An 18095-nucleotide genomic window follows, 5' to 3' on the forward strand; every position below is an offset into this window, starting at 1 on the left:
CAAGAAAAAAAGGCACCATCAACAATACATTTTTGAACAGTAGTTAAATATGTCACAAAATACAGGTTTCCAGCAGCTGAACACTTTTACTACAATTATTTTATTTATATGTATTTATAGTCAGCTTTAGGCTGTTGCTGATTAAACAATGACTGAGTAGAGCAGTTGTGTAAGGATGTGGGGTGTGGATCTAGAGATCAAATGGGTCACTTTCCATATTGGCTGGTGGGGCTCTGGGCTGCAGAGACAGCAAGTGAGCTGCTGCGTGCCGCAGCTAGTTCTGTCCCTGCAGTGCAGAAACCTACCTTCCAAAATACAGGTTGGTTTTTAGTCTCTGCTCCTACTCCCCATATGCTAGCAGCTACTCCACACAATACACGAGGATTCTATTACCCTCATCTGTGGAAAGAGCCACTGAAAGAGGACTCCGGTGGAAAATGAACTTCACAAGGAACACTTCAAACTATTTGCCCTGAATCACGCCACCTATTCCATCACTGCTGTGTTATAAAGGCTACGCCAGCCTGCAATGCTCCCACAACCTCCTCAATGGGAAGCACAGAAGGGAATCATACATAAAATAATTCATTCTCTCAGTCCATTTCATTCCCTCCCCAGTCATCATCAGCAATCCACTAGCGAGCCTTTTGGGGCTAATGTGGATGTGATGACATGAAGGCAGCTGACACCACCTTCCTTTAACCCTGGACATGGTAGGGTTGCATTCATGCAGGAAATAGAGAGGGTTGTCAGGCAGGAGGAGCACAACTAGGCCCCAAATACCTGTATCTGTGACAGTCCATAGAAAATCAATAGGGATTAAAAACAACCTTTATTTTAAAAAAATTCTCCAATATTTTATAGTATTTTCCCATATTTAACATTGGTTATGAACAACATATTAAGGGGGTGGTATTCTTATATGGAAATCTTACGGTTAGGTTTCTTATCTGGGGAATTGATATTCACAGGGTGCTGTTTCTTGTTGATCAGCAGTAGCAACTTAATGTTCTACTCTTCTGTTTTGCCTGCCTGCACATTTCTTGAGGGGAGTACGCATGGTATTGAAATATACACAAATCCTGCTCTCTGAGGGATGGAGCAATGTAAATACACCCACAAACTTAAACAAATATGACAGGTCTGATTATAGATCTGCCAGACTTGACAATGTTTCTATAATGATGGCTTGGAGGAGGAGGGGAAAAAAAAACACAAAAAAACCACCTCAGCTTCTTGTAGTCATAAAGGTGGTTGGACATGGTACATTCTCCATGACCGTATTGAAAGGATTAAACTAAAATACACTTCTTTCATTTTGTTACCAAGATAATGTTGGCTCACTGTTGACTAATAGAAAATAATACATATAAAATACATTCTTTCAGACTTTATATTATTGGCTATGATGGCTGGCTCTTAAAATGCAGTACATATCGAGTGCTACTATTCTGTTGAGACAGACTACTTCATCAGTGCACATTTCTGAATCCCATTTTATTACAAAATGTTTTTAAATCCCTCTTTATGCTGCAGGAGATCCTACAGCAAAATTGACCTGCAACACAGCGCCCTCTGGTGCACGCACAAGAAAAGGAAAATAGGCAAGGTGTTTTAACATACAAAATGCATCAGCTTCAACATTCTAAAAAAAAACCCATTACAAATTACCAGCAATTTGGTTGAACACACAGGCAAATAAATAAATAATCTTTTCCCTTTCTCTAATTCACTGCTTCCTGTTTACAAAAGAGCTGGAAAGTGCCACAGACCAATCTGTGCAACACAGGTAAACCATTTTGTGGGCTTAAGTGCAAATAGGGGGGCTGCGTTATGGGAGAAGCTGACAGATGGCCTGTACTGTATTGCTGAAGCCTCTTTACTTTGGCTGGTGGAGAACTGTTTGGCTGTGTTCAGAACATTAAGAGAGAAAAATGTGTCTTCTGTCAGACTTCCCTCCTTTTCCCTTTGTCTCCTGTGACCCCTTTTTTCCCTTCTTTCCCTTTACCCATACGTACTCTACCATCCCATTGTATTCTCCCTTCTACTTCCCATTTCTTTTTTAAAGATAAGATATTTGTTAATGTATGTCTTGAATTGTTTACCTTGTCATAGTGACAAGAGGGATGTAGTTCTTCATGCTGATTCAGCAGGACGGAGGACTGGCAGGCTGCAGACAATCAGCAAAAGCAATTCTGCAGTGAAACCTGCATTTTCAAAACTGGCCTCTAATTTGGGTGCCTCTGTTTTTGTCTATTCAACCATAAACTAAATGCCTGATTTCAGAAGGGCTGAGCACCCACAGCTCCAGTCAATAGCACCTAAGGGTGCTCCACATTGTGGAAAATCAGGTCCTTAGGAATGAAGAATCCAAAGTTAAAAGCTGCTTTTGAAACCACGGACCTACCTATATCTAAAATCTTTAAGCCATTTTAAGCTACTGATACTGAGGCTGGGTGAAATCCTGGCCCCACTGAAGTCAATGTTTTGTCATAGGTTTCAGTCAACGGAACTACTCGAGAAGCAAGGTACTATTCTGGGTGAACAAGGGTGCTATGATCTGTCCCTCAGCAATTAGGGAAGATAAATTAATGTCTAAGGATATTATTGGGAATTAATGTTACTTTGGAGGAGAGCCCAGGAATTTCGGGAACAGATGGTTGCTGTCAATTATTTCCAGATCAACTTTATCAGTCACCAAAATCTCTTAAAGCACGACAAAAACAGCATAAGCAAGCATTCCCATAATATATAATGCAAAAATGGCCCTACATATATTTCAGCAGTTAATTTGTCTATGAGTTTGTCCCCACATCTGACACTTTCCCTTAAAAAACAAACAAACTCTTATTATGTATGTATAACTTCTAAGGATGAAAGCTCTATAATTGCCTTCCCTTGGCTTCATACCTGTAAATCTTGTATCTTGTGCTAAATCCCTGTCGACTTCTGTCCACAAAATCTGTGTATTCCTGTGAGCGATGGAAGGGTCCCTTATCAGAGAGGAGCCAGTCGAAGGAGCTTGTGGCATGCTGATCCGAAACAGCAGCAACCGCTAAAACCCAGCAATGAAGACTCAGTGCTATCCACTCCCATAGAGCCATCAGAGAGAACAATTCAGCACCAGCACTGCATCGCCATATCATGCTTCCACTGTGGGCTTAGAGTCTTCATTCTCTTAGCTTTCCCTCAACACCTAGACAAAATATACAGTCAATTAGATAAGTACACGCTAGTCATTCCTTGGAAGCTGATACAAGTTTCCTTCCTTTCATCTTAAAGAGAGAGTGGCCTCTATTTTTATTACATTTTATATTCGCATAAACCCACTAGGCTAGTTAACAGCATACGATTTAGTTTCTCAGTAGTCTGTGCTATTTCCTTGTTGCGCGGAAACCTCTAAGGGATGTATGTTTGTTTCCTAAAACCCTACAAACAAGCAAAGGAGTGGTTATTACCTCTTAACACTGGCATACAACGTTCTAATAACACATATGTATAAACAATAGGAAGACTGATCTAGTGGACAGAACAATGGAGGGATTCAGGAAACCTGGATTCAATTATCTGTTCCACCAAAGACTTTCAGGGTGACCATGGAAAAGTCACTTCATCTTTGTGTGCCTCAGTTCCTCATCTGTGAAACAAGAAAATGCCTCCCTTACTCACAGGGTCTTTGTGAGGATAAAATCCATTCATGATTGTGAGGTCCTCATAGATACTATGGTGCTGAGGGCCATAAAGGTACTTAGATTGATTAAAACAATGTAGTTGTTATCTTCAGTTCATTTTGAATCAGCATGGAATTGAATAGAGTCTGGTTCTGTGATCTTTTTTTCTAGTGGATGCATTTACAAAGAAAAATGTCCTTTTTATTCATATTTAATTATGACGGCAGCCGTTATAATCATTTTTACAAAGGCCCCTGCTGTGAATTTTTTTATCTTGGCCGAGAGTATTATGGTTGACACCAACAACTTTATCTACAAACATTTCCTAAATGAAGTCTATTTTCATATAAAATAGATGTGTTGCGGTTACACATTTTCTAATTATTAGTCCATTACAAAAGAGGTGCTGTAGCTGAATAAAGATGCACCATGCACTTATTCTAGACAGTACATTAATTACTCTAGAAAGTCCTGGGTATGGATTATAAACGCATCAGCTGCAGGAAGCCAATTGGCTCAAGCATGGAGCAATAGTAGATTTCAACCCAAGGATCCCCTGTAGTCTGAGGATATAAGCATCACCCATTCATGTACCCAAAGGAACAGTTAAGGTTTATTATCCTTGTCTAAGGCATGAATATGGCTATTGACCAGTTTGTTCCTGATCCTGCAAACACACATATGCTTAACTTTAAGCACATGAGTAATTTCACTGAAGTAAATGCGACTATTTACATGTTTCAAATTAAGCAACTGCAGAAGATTTGTGGTCACCAAATGCAGACTGCATTATAAATCCTTTTTCCTTTAGAATTCAGGAAGCTCGTTTAGTTTCTCATGTTGTACAGGGAGATTTTGGCAAACCAGTAAAGTGCCTGAAACCACTATTGCTGATTGCTAAAAGTAGCCAAGTCAGCAGGCCATAAAGTGGCCATGCAGCAGGCTTAGCTTAACCAAGGCAGAAGGGGAGGGGGTTTTGGGTGCCACAGAAAGGGTAGCTTGACCTCCCCCCCATCCTTCCTGATAAGAATTGTGTTGACATTGCTGATACATGCATTTTAGGGGCCTCAAGGTGTGCAAACTCTGAAAAAACCACACCTGGTTAATCGATGACCAGAAGGAAACCTATTGCTTGACCTTTGAAACTGCTTGCTTAACAAGTTTCCTTTAAGTGACGTGATTGTATTACTAATGTATAAATAAGGAGGAAAAGTTTGAGGTAGGGGAACTCTCTCTCTAGATGCATCTTGTGTTCCCCACCAGCAGACCGGCCCCCGCTGTGCCACTTGAGAGCCACACTCAGCTTTGGCAATTATCGAAGATTGGGTGTGTTTTACTGTTGCGTGTAATTGCTTGACACTAAGGAAAGTTTAGCTTTAAGTGAAAGCACTCTTGTGTTGATGGTCGGACGGCTGTGTCTCCCCGATTTATTTCCTGACACCACATTGCACAGAGTAAAAGTTACCAAGAGCTTTGGGTTGAAAGAACCCTGGGTAACAACGTGGATGTTTACATACTCAAAAGCTTCCAATTTCTGTGTGCTGAATGTCTATGTTTATGCACAGAATATGAAGATACGGCAGTTTTCTCCCCAGATTTGTGATTTTTCTCTGCCACAATCTGAAGTCTATTGAACATGATGTTCAGTAAGTACATGACAAATCACAAGGAAATGGAAGTGACACTGAAAAACTAAGGTTTATAGCAATGCATCTTGACCCTCCCACCCTGCAAAACTATACTATGGCCATTTGGTTACTAGATGTTTTCCTGTTAACTCTTAGTCCCAATTTAGGCTAAGCAAAGAAGCCACGATAGCAATGTTCTATCAAGAAGAGTAATTTCAGCAGAGAAAGCCTGGCCTCCCTATCCCCACAGAGCTGAAGTATCACAAAACTCCCCAGTGAGCAGGGAAGAACAAAACTGTGTTGCATAGGCAGCTATGTTCCCTTCATCTGGAAGCCTAGGACAGCCTCCCAGAATAAACAGCAGCAAATGGGAGTAGGAGGACTCTGATTTGTACAGCTAAATTCCCCTGACAATTTGCCACTAACAGTTAAGACACCGAGTCCTTTTAAATTGCCTTTTTATGAAAAAATAATGTTTTAAATTGCAAGAATGAAAGACAAGAAGTTTACTCTTCTGGTGCTTCTTTCAGACCATTAAATTATAATGATGACTGATTGAGTTCCTTTATGGTTTAAAAGGGTAGATTTAATGTTAGAAAGCTGATTACTTATGTACTTGTAGCATTTTCCTATATTATTTCCTTAATATGCTCTTGAATAAGTGTGGGAAAGGATCCTGTACTATAACTTGCTATGACACTACACCCAACAGAATATCATAAATCAAAGATCTGCATAACAGTACTGAAGAGCCTGGTATAGTCTATGAAGCAAATAAACCACTTTTTAAAAAGGTACCTATATTTTAGTCTAAAACAGGAGTTTAAATATGTGTTTGCTCCTTACAAACACTGTAGTCTCATAGAAACTACTAAGTATACTATATATGCTTTTAAAATTTTACATTTACAAATTGTGTAAATTTTATGTTACATCTATCTAGAAGCTTATATGGTATTTGACTATCTCCAAATCATTAGCATATTTATCTTCAAAACATCCTCCAAAGGTAAAGGAGGACTATTCTCCATGTTTTACAGATGAGGAACTGAAAAATAAAGAGACTAAGGGTATGATTTTTAAAGCAATCTTAGGGATAATTTCCATTAAAAGTTGACTCCCTATGACAGCTTTGAAAATCTCAGCCTAAGTGATTGTCCCAAGGTTGTGCAGTGAGACTGTGATGTGAACCCCAATCTCTGAGTCCCCATCCAGTACCTTAACCACAAGACCATCATTCCTCATAGTCATTTGTTTTAGTTACCCTTTCTTTATTGGGAAGGGATGACACCAGGGGGAAAGAAATGTTGCTGTTAGAAATAAAACACACGCAGAAAACAATGTTCAAAGACTGTTACAGGACTGATAGAGCAAACAAAGCCCATAGTTTGAATCCCTGCCAGAGAGCTTCACCAGAGTCTTCCATGAGGCATTAAGTTTAATGTGGAACTCCTGTTGATTTGGGGTGTGGGATGTGAAGACGGGGACCTCTGCTGGAAAATAGGGACTGTGGATTTTAAACTAGAGGAGGACACTGATGCAACCAAGCAAGTGAATCAAAATATTGCCTCTCAAAAGTGCTGCCTCAGAATGGGATGACTGAAATGAGCACAGATATTTTTGCAAAATTATTTGATCCATGACTGAAGGATCATTCTTCCACCTCTTGCAGATGCAAGTTCTCATCCTTCTCTCTTCTAGCTTTTGCGGTCAGGTATCATTCAAGGAACATGATAGGCCAAACTCCTCTCTGGTATAAATCAAGTGACCTCCTTGGAGTTACCTGGGGATGAATTTGACTCAGTATCTTCTTGGGTTATCAAAGCTAGATACTCAGCTTGTGTAAATTGAAGGATATGGAGCTATGCCAGTATAGACTAGCTGAGAATCTGGCCCCAACCAGTGCAGAACAGGTATTGCCACTAACACAAACTTTACTAGTTCCAGTTACAAGAAACAACATAGGTATTCCCCTTTGTCAGTTGAAGAACATTTTGTTTTTAATGTATTGATTTCATATAATTATATCACACTATCATGAAAACCCACTAGGAACCTGAATAATACCCCAGACAGAACAAAATAGAAGTGTCTTCTTGGGCCCATAAAGCACTCTTTTGCTTACAGAACACAAATTGCTAATTCATATGTGATCAGGATAGAGTATACAGAAGAAGTATGGAGCTATCTCAGCTATGTAATTAAGATGTGGGCTGCTTTGTGAGGGAACATCTTAAACAGCATGTTCAAGAAAAAGCAAATTATGCCAACTTAAATCCTCACAAGAAAGAAACAATGTAAAGTCACCTTAAGCCAAAATTCATGGTTTCCTTAACGAAACATGGTATCCTTGACTTCTTGTCCAGGTGGGCAGTGGTGTTAAAAGTATTCTATAAAAGAGGTATGTCTGTAGATAGATAGATAGATAGATAGTCATCTACTGGTGAATAAGAATGAGTAGCCTTGCATAATAGGTTCAATAAAGTTGTTTTTTGTTAACCATAAATGGCTTCCTGTGTGCTGTTCTTAACAGTGGGAGCAAAGTGTCCTAGCGGGTTGCACAAGCATGTCTTTTAGAACTGTGGGAAAATGGAATCTAATGATAGACTACGTTTCCCCCCCCACCCCTCTTTCTTTTCAGCTCATATATCTGTCCAGCAGCCTCTACATCCTTGGCTCCCACCCCATGCAAACATGAAACAACACATGTGCCACTCCTGTCACCGGAGCAGAAAGGAGTGTCATCTCTCACATGAAGGGAAGAGGAGGAGGAACAGGGGACCAGGCAATCTGAGGAACTATCACCTTCCCACCCACCCAAACTCCACACAGGAGAGAGAGAGTTAATACTCCCAGAGCTTGGAGTTGTCGTAACTCTCCCTTGCATTTACACTGCAGTTGCTACCGTGCAGCCAAAGAGGGACCCAATGAATGGCAGGAAAAAGAAAAAGGTTTCTCTGCTGAGGGAGTAGAGGTGATCTGGCCCTTTGTTTCCTCTATGGTTAAATGCAAAGAAAACATAGTCCTACTCATATATACTTATATAAATGTGGCATTTCAAAGGACAAATAATATGTAATTTAGAAGGAAATATAATTTCCATCACTGCACAAATATTAGAAAATTGTAATGTTTCCAAGCTCGAGTTTCTGATTCAGTATCCAGTAATAGAGGAATCCTAATTCCTTCAGATCTAACCAAAAGAGAGAGAGAGCGCAAACAGGAATATTCACAGTCAGATGGGTAAACAAACAACTAATTATCCCTTTGGAAATTAGATGGTCAGAGTGAAGCACTTATCCATGAGTATTGTGTTAACCCCACTGGCTGCCCAAAGGTCTCAGTGATTTCAATTTCAGATATTATCATCATGTATTTGTATTACACTAGCACCTAGCAGGCCCAGTCACAGATCAGGGCCTCATATGTACCTATCCACATGAAATGAAAATAGTTTGCCCCTCTCCCAAAGAGGTTTACAGTTCAAACAGTGACCAGACAGGATCATCTCTAACTAACTGAAATCTGGAAGTGGATTTTTGTACTATTGAGGAAAGAAGCATTAAATACAGTGCAGTCTTTCCAAAAGATAACCAAAGCACATAACACTAGGGCTCTGGCTTTGCCATTGACTTTTACCATTGACTTCAATAGAGCAGGATCTTGATGTGTTTCAAATTTGGGACGATGGTAATTGGCAATAATTTTGTCCACTGTTATGTTCTTAATAACAAGCAATCTGAAGAGTCATTGCACACAAAGCAGTAAAGCTCACTTCAGCTGAGAGAGTATAGGGTGACTAGATGTCCTGATTTTATAGGGACAGTCCCGATTTTTGGTTTTTTTTCTTATATAGGTTCCAATTACACTCCCCCCCCCTCCTGATTTTTCACATTTGCTGTCTAGTCACCCTAAGAGAGTAACACAGGGCCAGATCTTCAAAGATATTCAAACACCTAAACATGCACCTAGACACCTACTGGGGTTTTCAAAAGTAACTAAGCAAGTTAGGTGCCTAGCTGTCATTGATTTAAAAGCTACTATGTGCATGTCTGCATCTTTAGGTCCCTAAATATCTTTAAAAATCTGGCCCACACTGTCCGACATTAGCAAAACACTAGCCATGAGTTCAACTCATTATGGCCTAAAAAAAGAATAGAGAACTATGAGATTTCCTTGCAGCATTATAACCATGGATTAGGTCAGAATTCTTTATGGATTGTGAAGAAGGGTCATTAATGAATGAGTGACAAATAGGACAAGGTACATTCCTAGCATACACCATCCAACAATATGGGAATTTTGGCCATTTACTTCAATATTTATCTGTTGCTTGAAGGAAAGCAGTGAATCCATGAAGTAAACACTTTCCCAATATGAACCTATGCTTGATATAGTCAAAGGCATGATATTGTGCTTTGTGTGAGCAGGAGTTTGGAGAGGGGTGCATAGACTCTATGCACTCGGAGGGCAAAGAAGAAGTTAATGAGGACCAGGAGAAGCAGGAGATAACTACCTGAAAGCTCGGCTATAATTTCAGAGCATAGGGTTCTGTGGGGGGAGGAAGAAAGGGAAGCTCTCCCTGAGAGCAGCTTTCCTGACTGAAGGACACTGTGTGTGTCTGGGCCAGAAGTAAGAGGCACTTAGGGTGGACAATTGTTTTTACTGGGGCTGGCTGCAGCCAATCATTCTCTTTCATTTGGACAGAGCTACAATAAATCCTGTCTTAGGGACGGCTGTTACATGAGACTCTTGAGATTGACACAGACTTTGTGTGAGGAAAACCACTTATGACCCATGAAGAAAGAAAATGTATCTTACCCAAATGTGACCCTAATATAAATTCTTGGTGATGTTCTAAAAGGGACAGAGATTGCTTGAGAGGGATGCCTGCCAGAGGAAGTTTTCCACAGGCAGGTTTGGGCAGTCAAAAGACTTTGGTCTAGCATGTTAAACCTTCTGATTGGGTGTTTCAAAAGCACTGAGCATTTAGCACTGAAGCCATCAGGAGTTTAACATTGACTTTCATGGCAGCAGAGTGTAGGCCAATGGGGAGCACTTTTGAAAAGCCCTCCCTCCAGTCACTTTGACCCTGCAGAGTCTGAGCATTATGTTAGCCTGTAGTTTGACCCACAGGATAGCAGGACATGGTCAGATATCTCTTAGGAATTCTGATGTCAGTGCCCTTTTTTATTATTATTTCCACTGTGTCTGTGTCTGACCATAGTAGAGGGAGAGTTTCAGAAGAATGAATATGGTTAAACTTTTCAGACCAGATAGATTTTGCAAAAGCTTTACACTACAGGCTCTAAAATAGCATGGGCTGCCTCCAGGTCCTGATGCCTTACCTGATTATATGCTCTTCATAGCTAATGTGTTTTCTTTTATAGCACCTTTTTAATGGACCAATATCCTCCCTTTGTCTTCACTATAAAAGCCAAATCTAAACAGGTTAGGGCCCCTTTAAATTATGACCCGGGAGGTCAGAGAACATGAGTTGATAGGAACTTTGGGTTTTCTGTACCAGGTGATCCCGTTGTTCTATTAGCCATTGTTCATTGCCTCTAGCAGTGAGCAATGTCTAAACCGTCAGGGGACAACCCTGACTGCTGCCGCTATCATCTGGTTTGTCTGGATTGTAAGATTTCATTATCTTGATCACATTCTTAGCTTGCATTACTGTGGTTTAAAATATGTAGTGTTTCTATCCCTATAGAGAATTAACTCCAGAGGATCCCTGTGAGTGCTTAATAGAACGCATCTGTGTGTTTGTATTGTTCCTGTATACCACCAGTGCCCATCACTTTAGCTTCTCCTTACATAATACCTGTCAGGTATATCAAACTTGATTTTCTCTTAATCCATCATATTTGTAAAGGAGCTAATTTATCTTTTGCCACCTACATCTTAATGTGTAAGGTAGAACCCAAATCACAAGCACCTTCATACTCTTTCAGTATTCTTAATCTACGTTCATCCTCTTGTGCTCATTGGTCTTTATGTATTTTAACTGATGATGTGATGCAGGGTCCCCAAATTACAGTTTTAGTTATTTTCCCATCTTAGTGGAGGAGGCTCTTGCTCTGTGGCGTGTATAGTGTCAAAGGAATCAGTTTCCTGCTTGATCTTTCCTGTATGTTAATATTCCAAATAAAGAAGAGATGCTGGAAGTGAATGGGAAGAGTGAGACTTGGTGGTGGCCCAAGATTGTTTCTTCCTGTGCTTTGTGTCTCCCAGATAGGGAAACAGTCCTCAATTGGTAAATCAGCCTTAGAAAAGTGCGGGCTGGAAAAATCTAATCCACCTAATCTGTCTAGAGTAGATGGAATTGACAGGCATTTCTCTTGTGCTGAGAGAATCCTGAGCAGTTAGGGCAGGAAGAATGATCCACTGGGCAGGGTAATAACCTGGGGCTGCATTCAAATCCCTGTTCTGCCACAGACTTCCTCTGTGACCTCAAGTGAGTCTGTCTGTGCCTTAGTTCCCCACCTGTAAAATGGGGACAATAACATTTCTCTATCTTGCAGGGGTGTTGTGAAGCTCTGAGACTACAGAAATAGCAGCTGATTAGGTATCTATGATATCTATGATTAGGTATCTATGATAAACAGGAAAATTCACGTATTCAACCCAGTGCCTCAGGTCTTAATCTTTACATTGGAAATAATACTTTCCTACCTCATACAGATGTTGGAGAATAAAATCCATTATTGATGTGAGGCTCTTAAATACTACAGTAATGACTATCTAAGCATCTGGTAGATAGAACACAGTTAAATTATGGGAAAACTATATGTCTATATTAAAGGGAATGTGTATACTAACCAAAAGTCTTTGTCGTATTTGCCAGTGTTGTGTTGAAACTGAGCCAGCATATACCTTACTATCAACTCTAGAGCCATACAGCATGCTGCAAGTCGGAAAGCCCTATGGATCTGTATTTACACAAATTCCAAGAGGCATAAAAGGCATGCCCGATTAAATCTCTATTTTGCTTTCCATGCTCACAAGGGCACCGGTGAGGTTGCTTGTAGAAAAGCAATTCTTTACGCCTCGGGTGTTTAAGCGATGTGAGAACCTTTTTCTGAAGTTACTGACCCCTTTGCACGGAGAGAAAAGGTTTTGATATCAAATGCAGGTGGAGTGGATTTACTGGAACTCACAGAAATTGCCATCTCAACTCTGTGTATGTACACTAGGCATTGTGAGACATATGAAATTATATCCAGAGTTTGGTGCTTGGTCCCTAATGTAAAATCCTTCTCACCCTACTCTCTTGTAGAAAAACTTGCAAAGGGCTAGATCCTGCCATTTATGCCACGGCCCCGCATAGTATGCAGTGTACAGTCATGCTGTCAGAGGAGCTCAACCAACAAAGATTGTGACACAGGCAATCACAAGCTCTCTCCTCAGGCTTCTCCATGTGAACAGGGCTGGGAAGCGCCACACCTTAAAATCAGGAAGATTGCTCCTGGTGGTGCACCAGCCTGCAGAGTCAGAGAAGAAGGTGGGGTTATGTCCCAAGATGGGAATTAGTGGTGAGCAGTTCCTGCCTAAGCGCAAGGAGTGCTACTGCGGAGGTCTTTGTGCAACTGGAGAAGGGCAGAGGAAAATGCTTCATGGCAACTCTCTGTGCACCTACACAAGGACACTTACAATCTGGCCCACACACTTTAATTAAAACTTCAAATGATATTGGGGTATTTATAATAGAAATGGCACCATCTCTCTTGCAAAAAGAGAATGCTAGGAACCTATCCTACAGGGACAGCAGCAGCAGGCCCAGTATTTCATCAGATCAAAAGGCACACTCAACCAAAGACATCAAATGCAGACTTATATGTAGCCAATGTTAGTGTGACAGATATTGCAACCTCATGCAGTATCTTAGGGGATCATTGTATTAAATTTATAAATGTGTTATGTAGGATTGTTTCTACTTTATGACAGTAGTGATTACACCTGGGATTGTAAACAACTGCAAAGAAGCACCATCTCCTGGGGTGTTTACATATACTGGTTCAGGCTGGGTTTTCCAGAGACTCGACAAAAGGATTTTTGGCATAAAAAGGTGAGCTTGAACTGATACAGAGTTTTTCTTTCTGATCCAGCAAATGCACAGGCCTTCCGTCCAAAGGAAGCGAGGGAGAGAGAAGTGCAGTTAACCCTGAATCTATAACAGTTGGCACTTAGCTACTATGGGGGTGAACACTATAGAAAATTCCATTGGTAGACAGACATTTTCACTCATTTGTTTTGTAGGACCCCTGTTTTAAAATCAGACTCAGGGAAGTTTTAGCTAGCTGGAAGCTTCTAAAAACTAGACAAGGACAATATTCTCCACTGCAGAAGAGCACAGAAATCAAAGAGAATATCCACCTCATTCATAATCAGTCCCGGCCAGAGTTTTCTGGCCCAGCATGCCTACTGAGTATTACATATCTGTGAGAAACACACATATACAAACATAAGCATGAGCATATGTAAGAAGCCACACCACCAAATAAGAAAACAGCTCTGGTCTATTTATTCCCATCCATCTGCTCAACCCAGGTTGGTTTCTAAACTGAATGCTCAATTTCAATTTAAGGAAGTATTCCTGTCATCTTAAAGTGGAGATCAGATATATAAACTGTTAGCTCCACCCCTTCTACTCTGAAGACCCACTCTAAATCCCACTGCAATCAAAGGAAAGGCTCCCATTAACTGCAATAGAGGTTGGATCAAGCCCTAAAGCAAAAACCTTTGGTGACCAACAGCTTTCCAAGCATGACTAGGTACCATCTAGGGGAAGGAAAGTGGTTGGAGCAAGAGGCTACTGGATTAGAGCCCAGTTCACGGGAATTTTAGACAATTCCTTTAACCTTTCTTTATCTCAGCTTTCCATACATAAAATCATGATAACACTTTCCTCACAGGAGCGTTGTGAGGCTTAATTAATTAATGCCTGTAAAGTGCTTTCAGATCATTAGATGAAAGAGGCCATATAAAAGTGCAACATATGATGATGATGATGCTGTTCGCCCTGTTCCCCCAGGAACTGTTTCTCTCTATTTATAGTTCCTGTCTCTGGAGGTTCTGAGTCAAATCCGGAGGCAGGGAGGAAATCTTCTGCACTTCAGACAAAATAGAAATTTCCTTGTAGCTGCTAAAATGCTAATATTCTTCCCAAAGTAATGGAGAGTGAAAATAATGACATATGGGTGTTCTCTGGCTTTAGGAAGAGGGCCAAGTGAGCAGAGCACTCTATCAATTGTAATAAGATCAGTTTTGAATTGAAGCTTTAAGTGGTGGCTGCCTGATACTGAATTCCCAAAGGCTCAGTGGCTTCAATTTCTTCCTGTTGTCCATCTTCTCAAATGTTATTGCACTTACTCCCATTATCCTGGTCCCCTTGTTTCTAATGGTGCCCCAATATATCTTGTAGGTAGCTCTTTATTAAATTTATTATTTTATTATTATTATTATTGTTGTTTATTTATTTTTGGAGTTGTTCGGTTTGATCCTCTGCTTGGGAGATTCTTGTGACTTAACTCGGGAAACGGACATCATCCTGTACTTTCAGAGATGTCACCTGCTCTAGAAGTTTCCTGCACAAACTTTCAGTGTGGCTGGATTTCATTTTCATGTGAGGCAGGTCAAACCCTGTCTTTCCAATTAGGATTCATAGTCAGTCAGAAGTCCTCTACAGCAGTGCAGGTCTCAGTGATGTCTCATTTTTCTTTCACCACATTTCCCCCCACTCCAATTACGTTATGTATTTTTTTAAAAGTCTGTTATTTTATAAACAAATGAAAAACAAAACTTTAAAAGATGGCAGTATCAAACAGAATAGTAAAGATCATATGTTCCATTTCATCCAAATGGGCTTTCATCCAAATGGGCTCCAAAGTCCATAACAGATTTAATACTTGACTGTACAGGCTATGGGTCCAGTTGTCTGCTGGGGTAAATGAGTAAAACTCCACTCAAGTCAGTGTAGTTGTGCCCATTTATACCTGCAGAAAATTTGTCCACACAGTTCATATATCACTTAAGCAGAGGGCCAAATTTCTGCTGCTGCTTCATGAACAGCATCACATTATTCCTAGCCAGTCCTCACACTTAAAGGACAGCTTGTAGCATAGCTCATGGACTATGTTCACAAAGGAACCTGTGGATTGGGCCCTGAAGGTGAGGTAGATAGAGGAACTCCTTTCTTCCCCGATTCATGAATCCACTGTGTCTTAGGCAAGAGACAGATTCCTAGAGTGAGGCAGGAACATTGGCACGTAGGGAACTTTTACTGTGAAAACTTCACAAACAACTTAGTTTAAGTACCCACAGAGTTTGGCACCAGCTGAGCAGGGCTTAGGAGCGGTACCGCCTTTATCTGGGACTTTGGTGCCTAAAGTGGAAGCTAACAACTCTAGCCCCCTGGTTCTATGCCTGGTTGTGCCTGTTTGATGATCTTGGGCAAGTCACTTTAACCTCCTGTGCCTCAGTTTCCCCATCTAGAAAACGGTGAAACTCAGTTCCTTTGTAAAGTACTTTGAGATCTATGGGTGAAAACTACTATATCACAGCGAGGTGTTGTTATACAGGTACTTGTAATCTGCAAAGTTTGTTCTACTTTCCAGAATTGTTTGTATTCCTTTTCCAGGACTATTGAAAAGGACTATCTAGCTGGAAGGAGGTGGTTTTTATAATCCTATAGCTAGTATATGGGTAATGTCCAGATGCTCTTAAATGTTCACATTATAGATATTAATTTATGGGTCTAAGCACAGGAACTTTATGGCTGACTGAGCAAAGATTCAAATCTCAGCAAGTCAGCTGGATTTAATTGCATCTCAGGATGATGATACACAATGCTTGATTGGAAGTAATAATTATGTCATGCGGATTGGGCAGTCTACTCTGTGTGTGTGTGTGTGTGTGTGTGTGTGTGTGTGTGTGTGTGTGTGTGTGTGTGTATTATTCTAGGCTTCTAATCAGTCTTGTTCCTAAAACATGTTCATCTGGGAAAAATGTTGTATTTTCTGGTGTATTTGAACAATTTTGACTTATTAGAGAATCTTTCCTGTAGCGGCAGAAAGGATGGGATTTAAACTGCATAGTGTATCTATAAGTTGGTTCTAAAACAGTTTGTAGTTCAGCAATATTACCAACCATAATATAATGCAACTAGTAAAAATAACAAACGATTTTATTTAGCAGTACCAATGGAAAGATGTTTACGGTTAATATTTGAAAGCTGACATTTCAGCTCTAATCTTTCTAATAAAAAAAGAAGATACAAGGACTTATAGTTTAGGTAACAAAATGTTACCCATTGTTTGTGGGGTTTTCTTAATTATAAACTATCACCACTTTTTATTTATTTATTTGAAACACTGTAATAAATTAGGGAGATTTTTTCCAAGGACTTTGCCTAATCAAGAAAACCTGCTTACAGAGGTTTATCTGACCTATCAATAACTATATAAATGAAAAGAACCATTTCTGCCTCTAAAGTTAATGTGAGGGAAACTGTTAAAATACATGTAATTAGATGGCTCGGGGAGTAGCTAATGAGATACAAAACCTCTGTCTTTTTAAGCCACTGATGGTTCAAATTCATATCCCAGGTCAATAGTGATAAAAGTAATTACCATCCAATGACTGTATGTGAAAAAGTTGGTGGTCTTAGTCCATTCCCTAATGAACAGGTCTTCCTCTCTAATCATACTAACAATGATGCAATTGACACTAACTGGCATCCTTGTTAGAAGTCTCAGCACAGAGTTAAGGAGTAAGATCTGATCCTAGGAAGTGCTGAGCATCTACGTCTCCCACTGAGAAAAGGATGCACTCTCAGTATTGAGCTTTAAGTGAGCCCTGCAGTTCGGGGCTGAAGTGCACTGGTGGAATGGTGAGCAGAATCTTGCACTGCTGTTGTATCTGTTCTGCAGATAAACAGATGTGCAGGTTGCCTGTCCATCCCCTTTCATGACCATAAAATGCATCTATAATGTTTTTTTCCCAAAATATAATCATCCCTCTAGCTTTTTTTTTACTAAAGGACTTGAACATGTTAATTTGAAAATATAAAATGAAAATAATTATAACTTTTCTTATATATACTCAAAAGATCTAGTGACTACTGATCGTACTTTATTTGAAAAAAAAAATTCACTCCCAGCTTGACACCTCAAATGGTAATACCAGGATTCAGCACCGATTGTATATATTTTATATCTGAGTTTAAAGCTCCTCAAAAACATAGATTTGCAATGGAAAACTTGGCTAATGTTAAAAATGGAATCACTTTAATATTCCCTTGTTTGAGTTTAGAGACGATCTTTACTAGCAGTCAGTCAAGCTCAGTGTACTGGGTGTAATTAGTAAATATAGCTGTGTAAGTGCTGGTTTTAAAGAAAGGGATATAAATTAGCCTCAGTTAATATGACTTACAATAGTTCTTTTTAATTATGAATAATATGAACTTAAAATGATTAAATAATAATCTAAATAGTGCTGGATTTAAGACCTTTGTTCACTACAAACAATAACTATTGTAAAAATATTAATGATGTCACAAAACTGCTTCTCTCATTAACCAAGTGGCTGGTAAGTCTGGCAATGAAGGTGTTACTGCAAATGTGCAGCATTTTCTGATCACCATTAATGTGACTGCTTCAGCAAAGGTACCTGACTGAAAAGCCATGGGATCTCACCTCATTATAAGAGAAACCACTATGGTTTAATAATCTTAATTGAGCTAACAGTATATATATCACCTGGTCAATTTTCCTTTAAAGATAGGGAAAAAAAA

At 39.8% G+C, this 18095-nt stretch overlaps 1 protein-coding gene across 5 annotated transcripts in view; it reads right to left on the reverse strand.

The window, feature by feature from the left end:
• BRINP3 (BMP/retinoic acid inducible neural specific 3) overlaps positions 1–18095 on the reverse strand; it is a 285973-nt gene that overhangs the window by 261767 nt on the left and 6111 nt on the right. For all 5 annotated transcript variants that reach the window (XM_074961151.1, XM_074961154.1, XM_074961155.1 and 2 more), the window contains exon 2: positions 2911–3196. In XM_074961151.1, coding sequence (XP_074817252.1) covers positions 2911–3146 — 236 coding nt within the window. In that variant the 5' untranslated portion in view covers positions 3147–3196. The remainder of the gene's footprint in view (positions 1–2910; positions 3197–18095) is intronic.

Source organism: Natator depressus, chromosome 8, assembly GCF_965152275.1.
Source record: "Natator depressus isolate rNatDep1 chromosome 8, rNatDep2.hap1, whole genome shotgun sequence".
Classification (NCBI taxonomy): Eukaryota; Metazoa; Chordata; order Testudines; family Cheloniidae; genus Natator; species Natator depressus.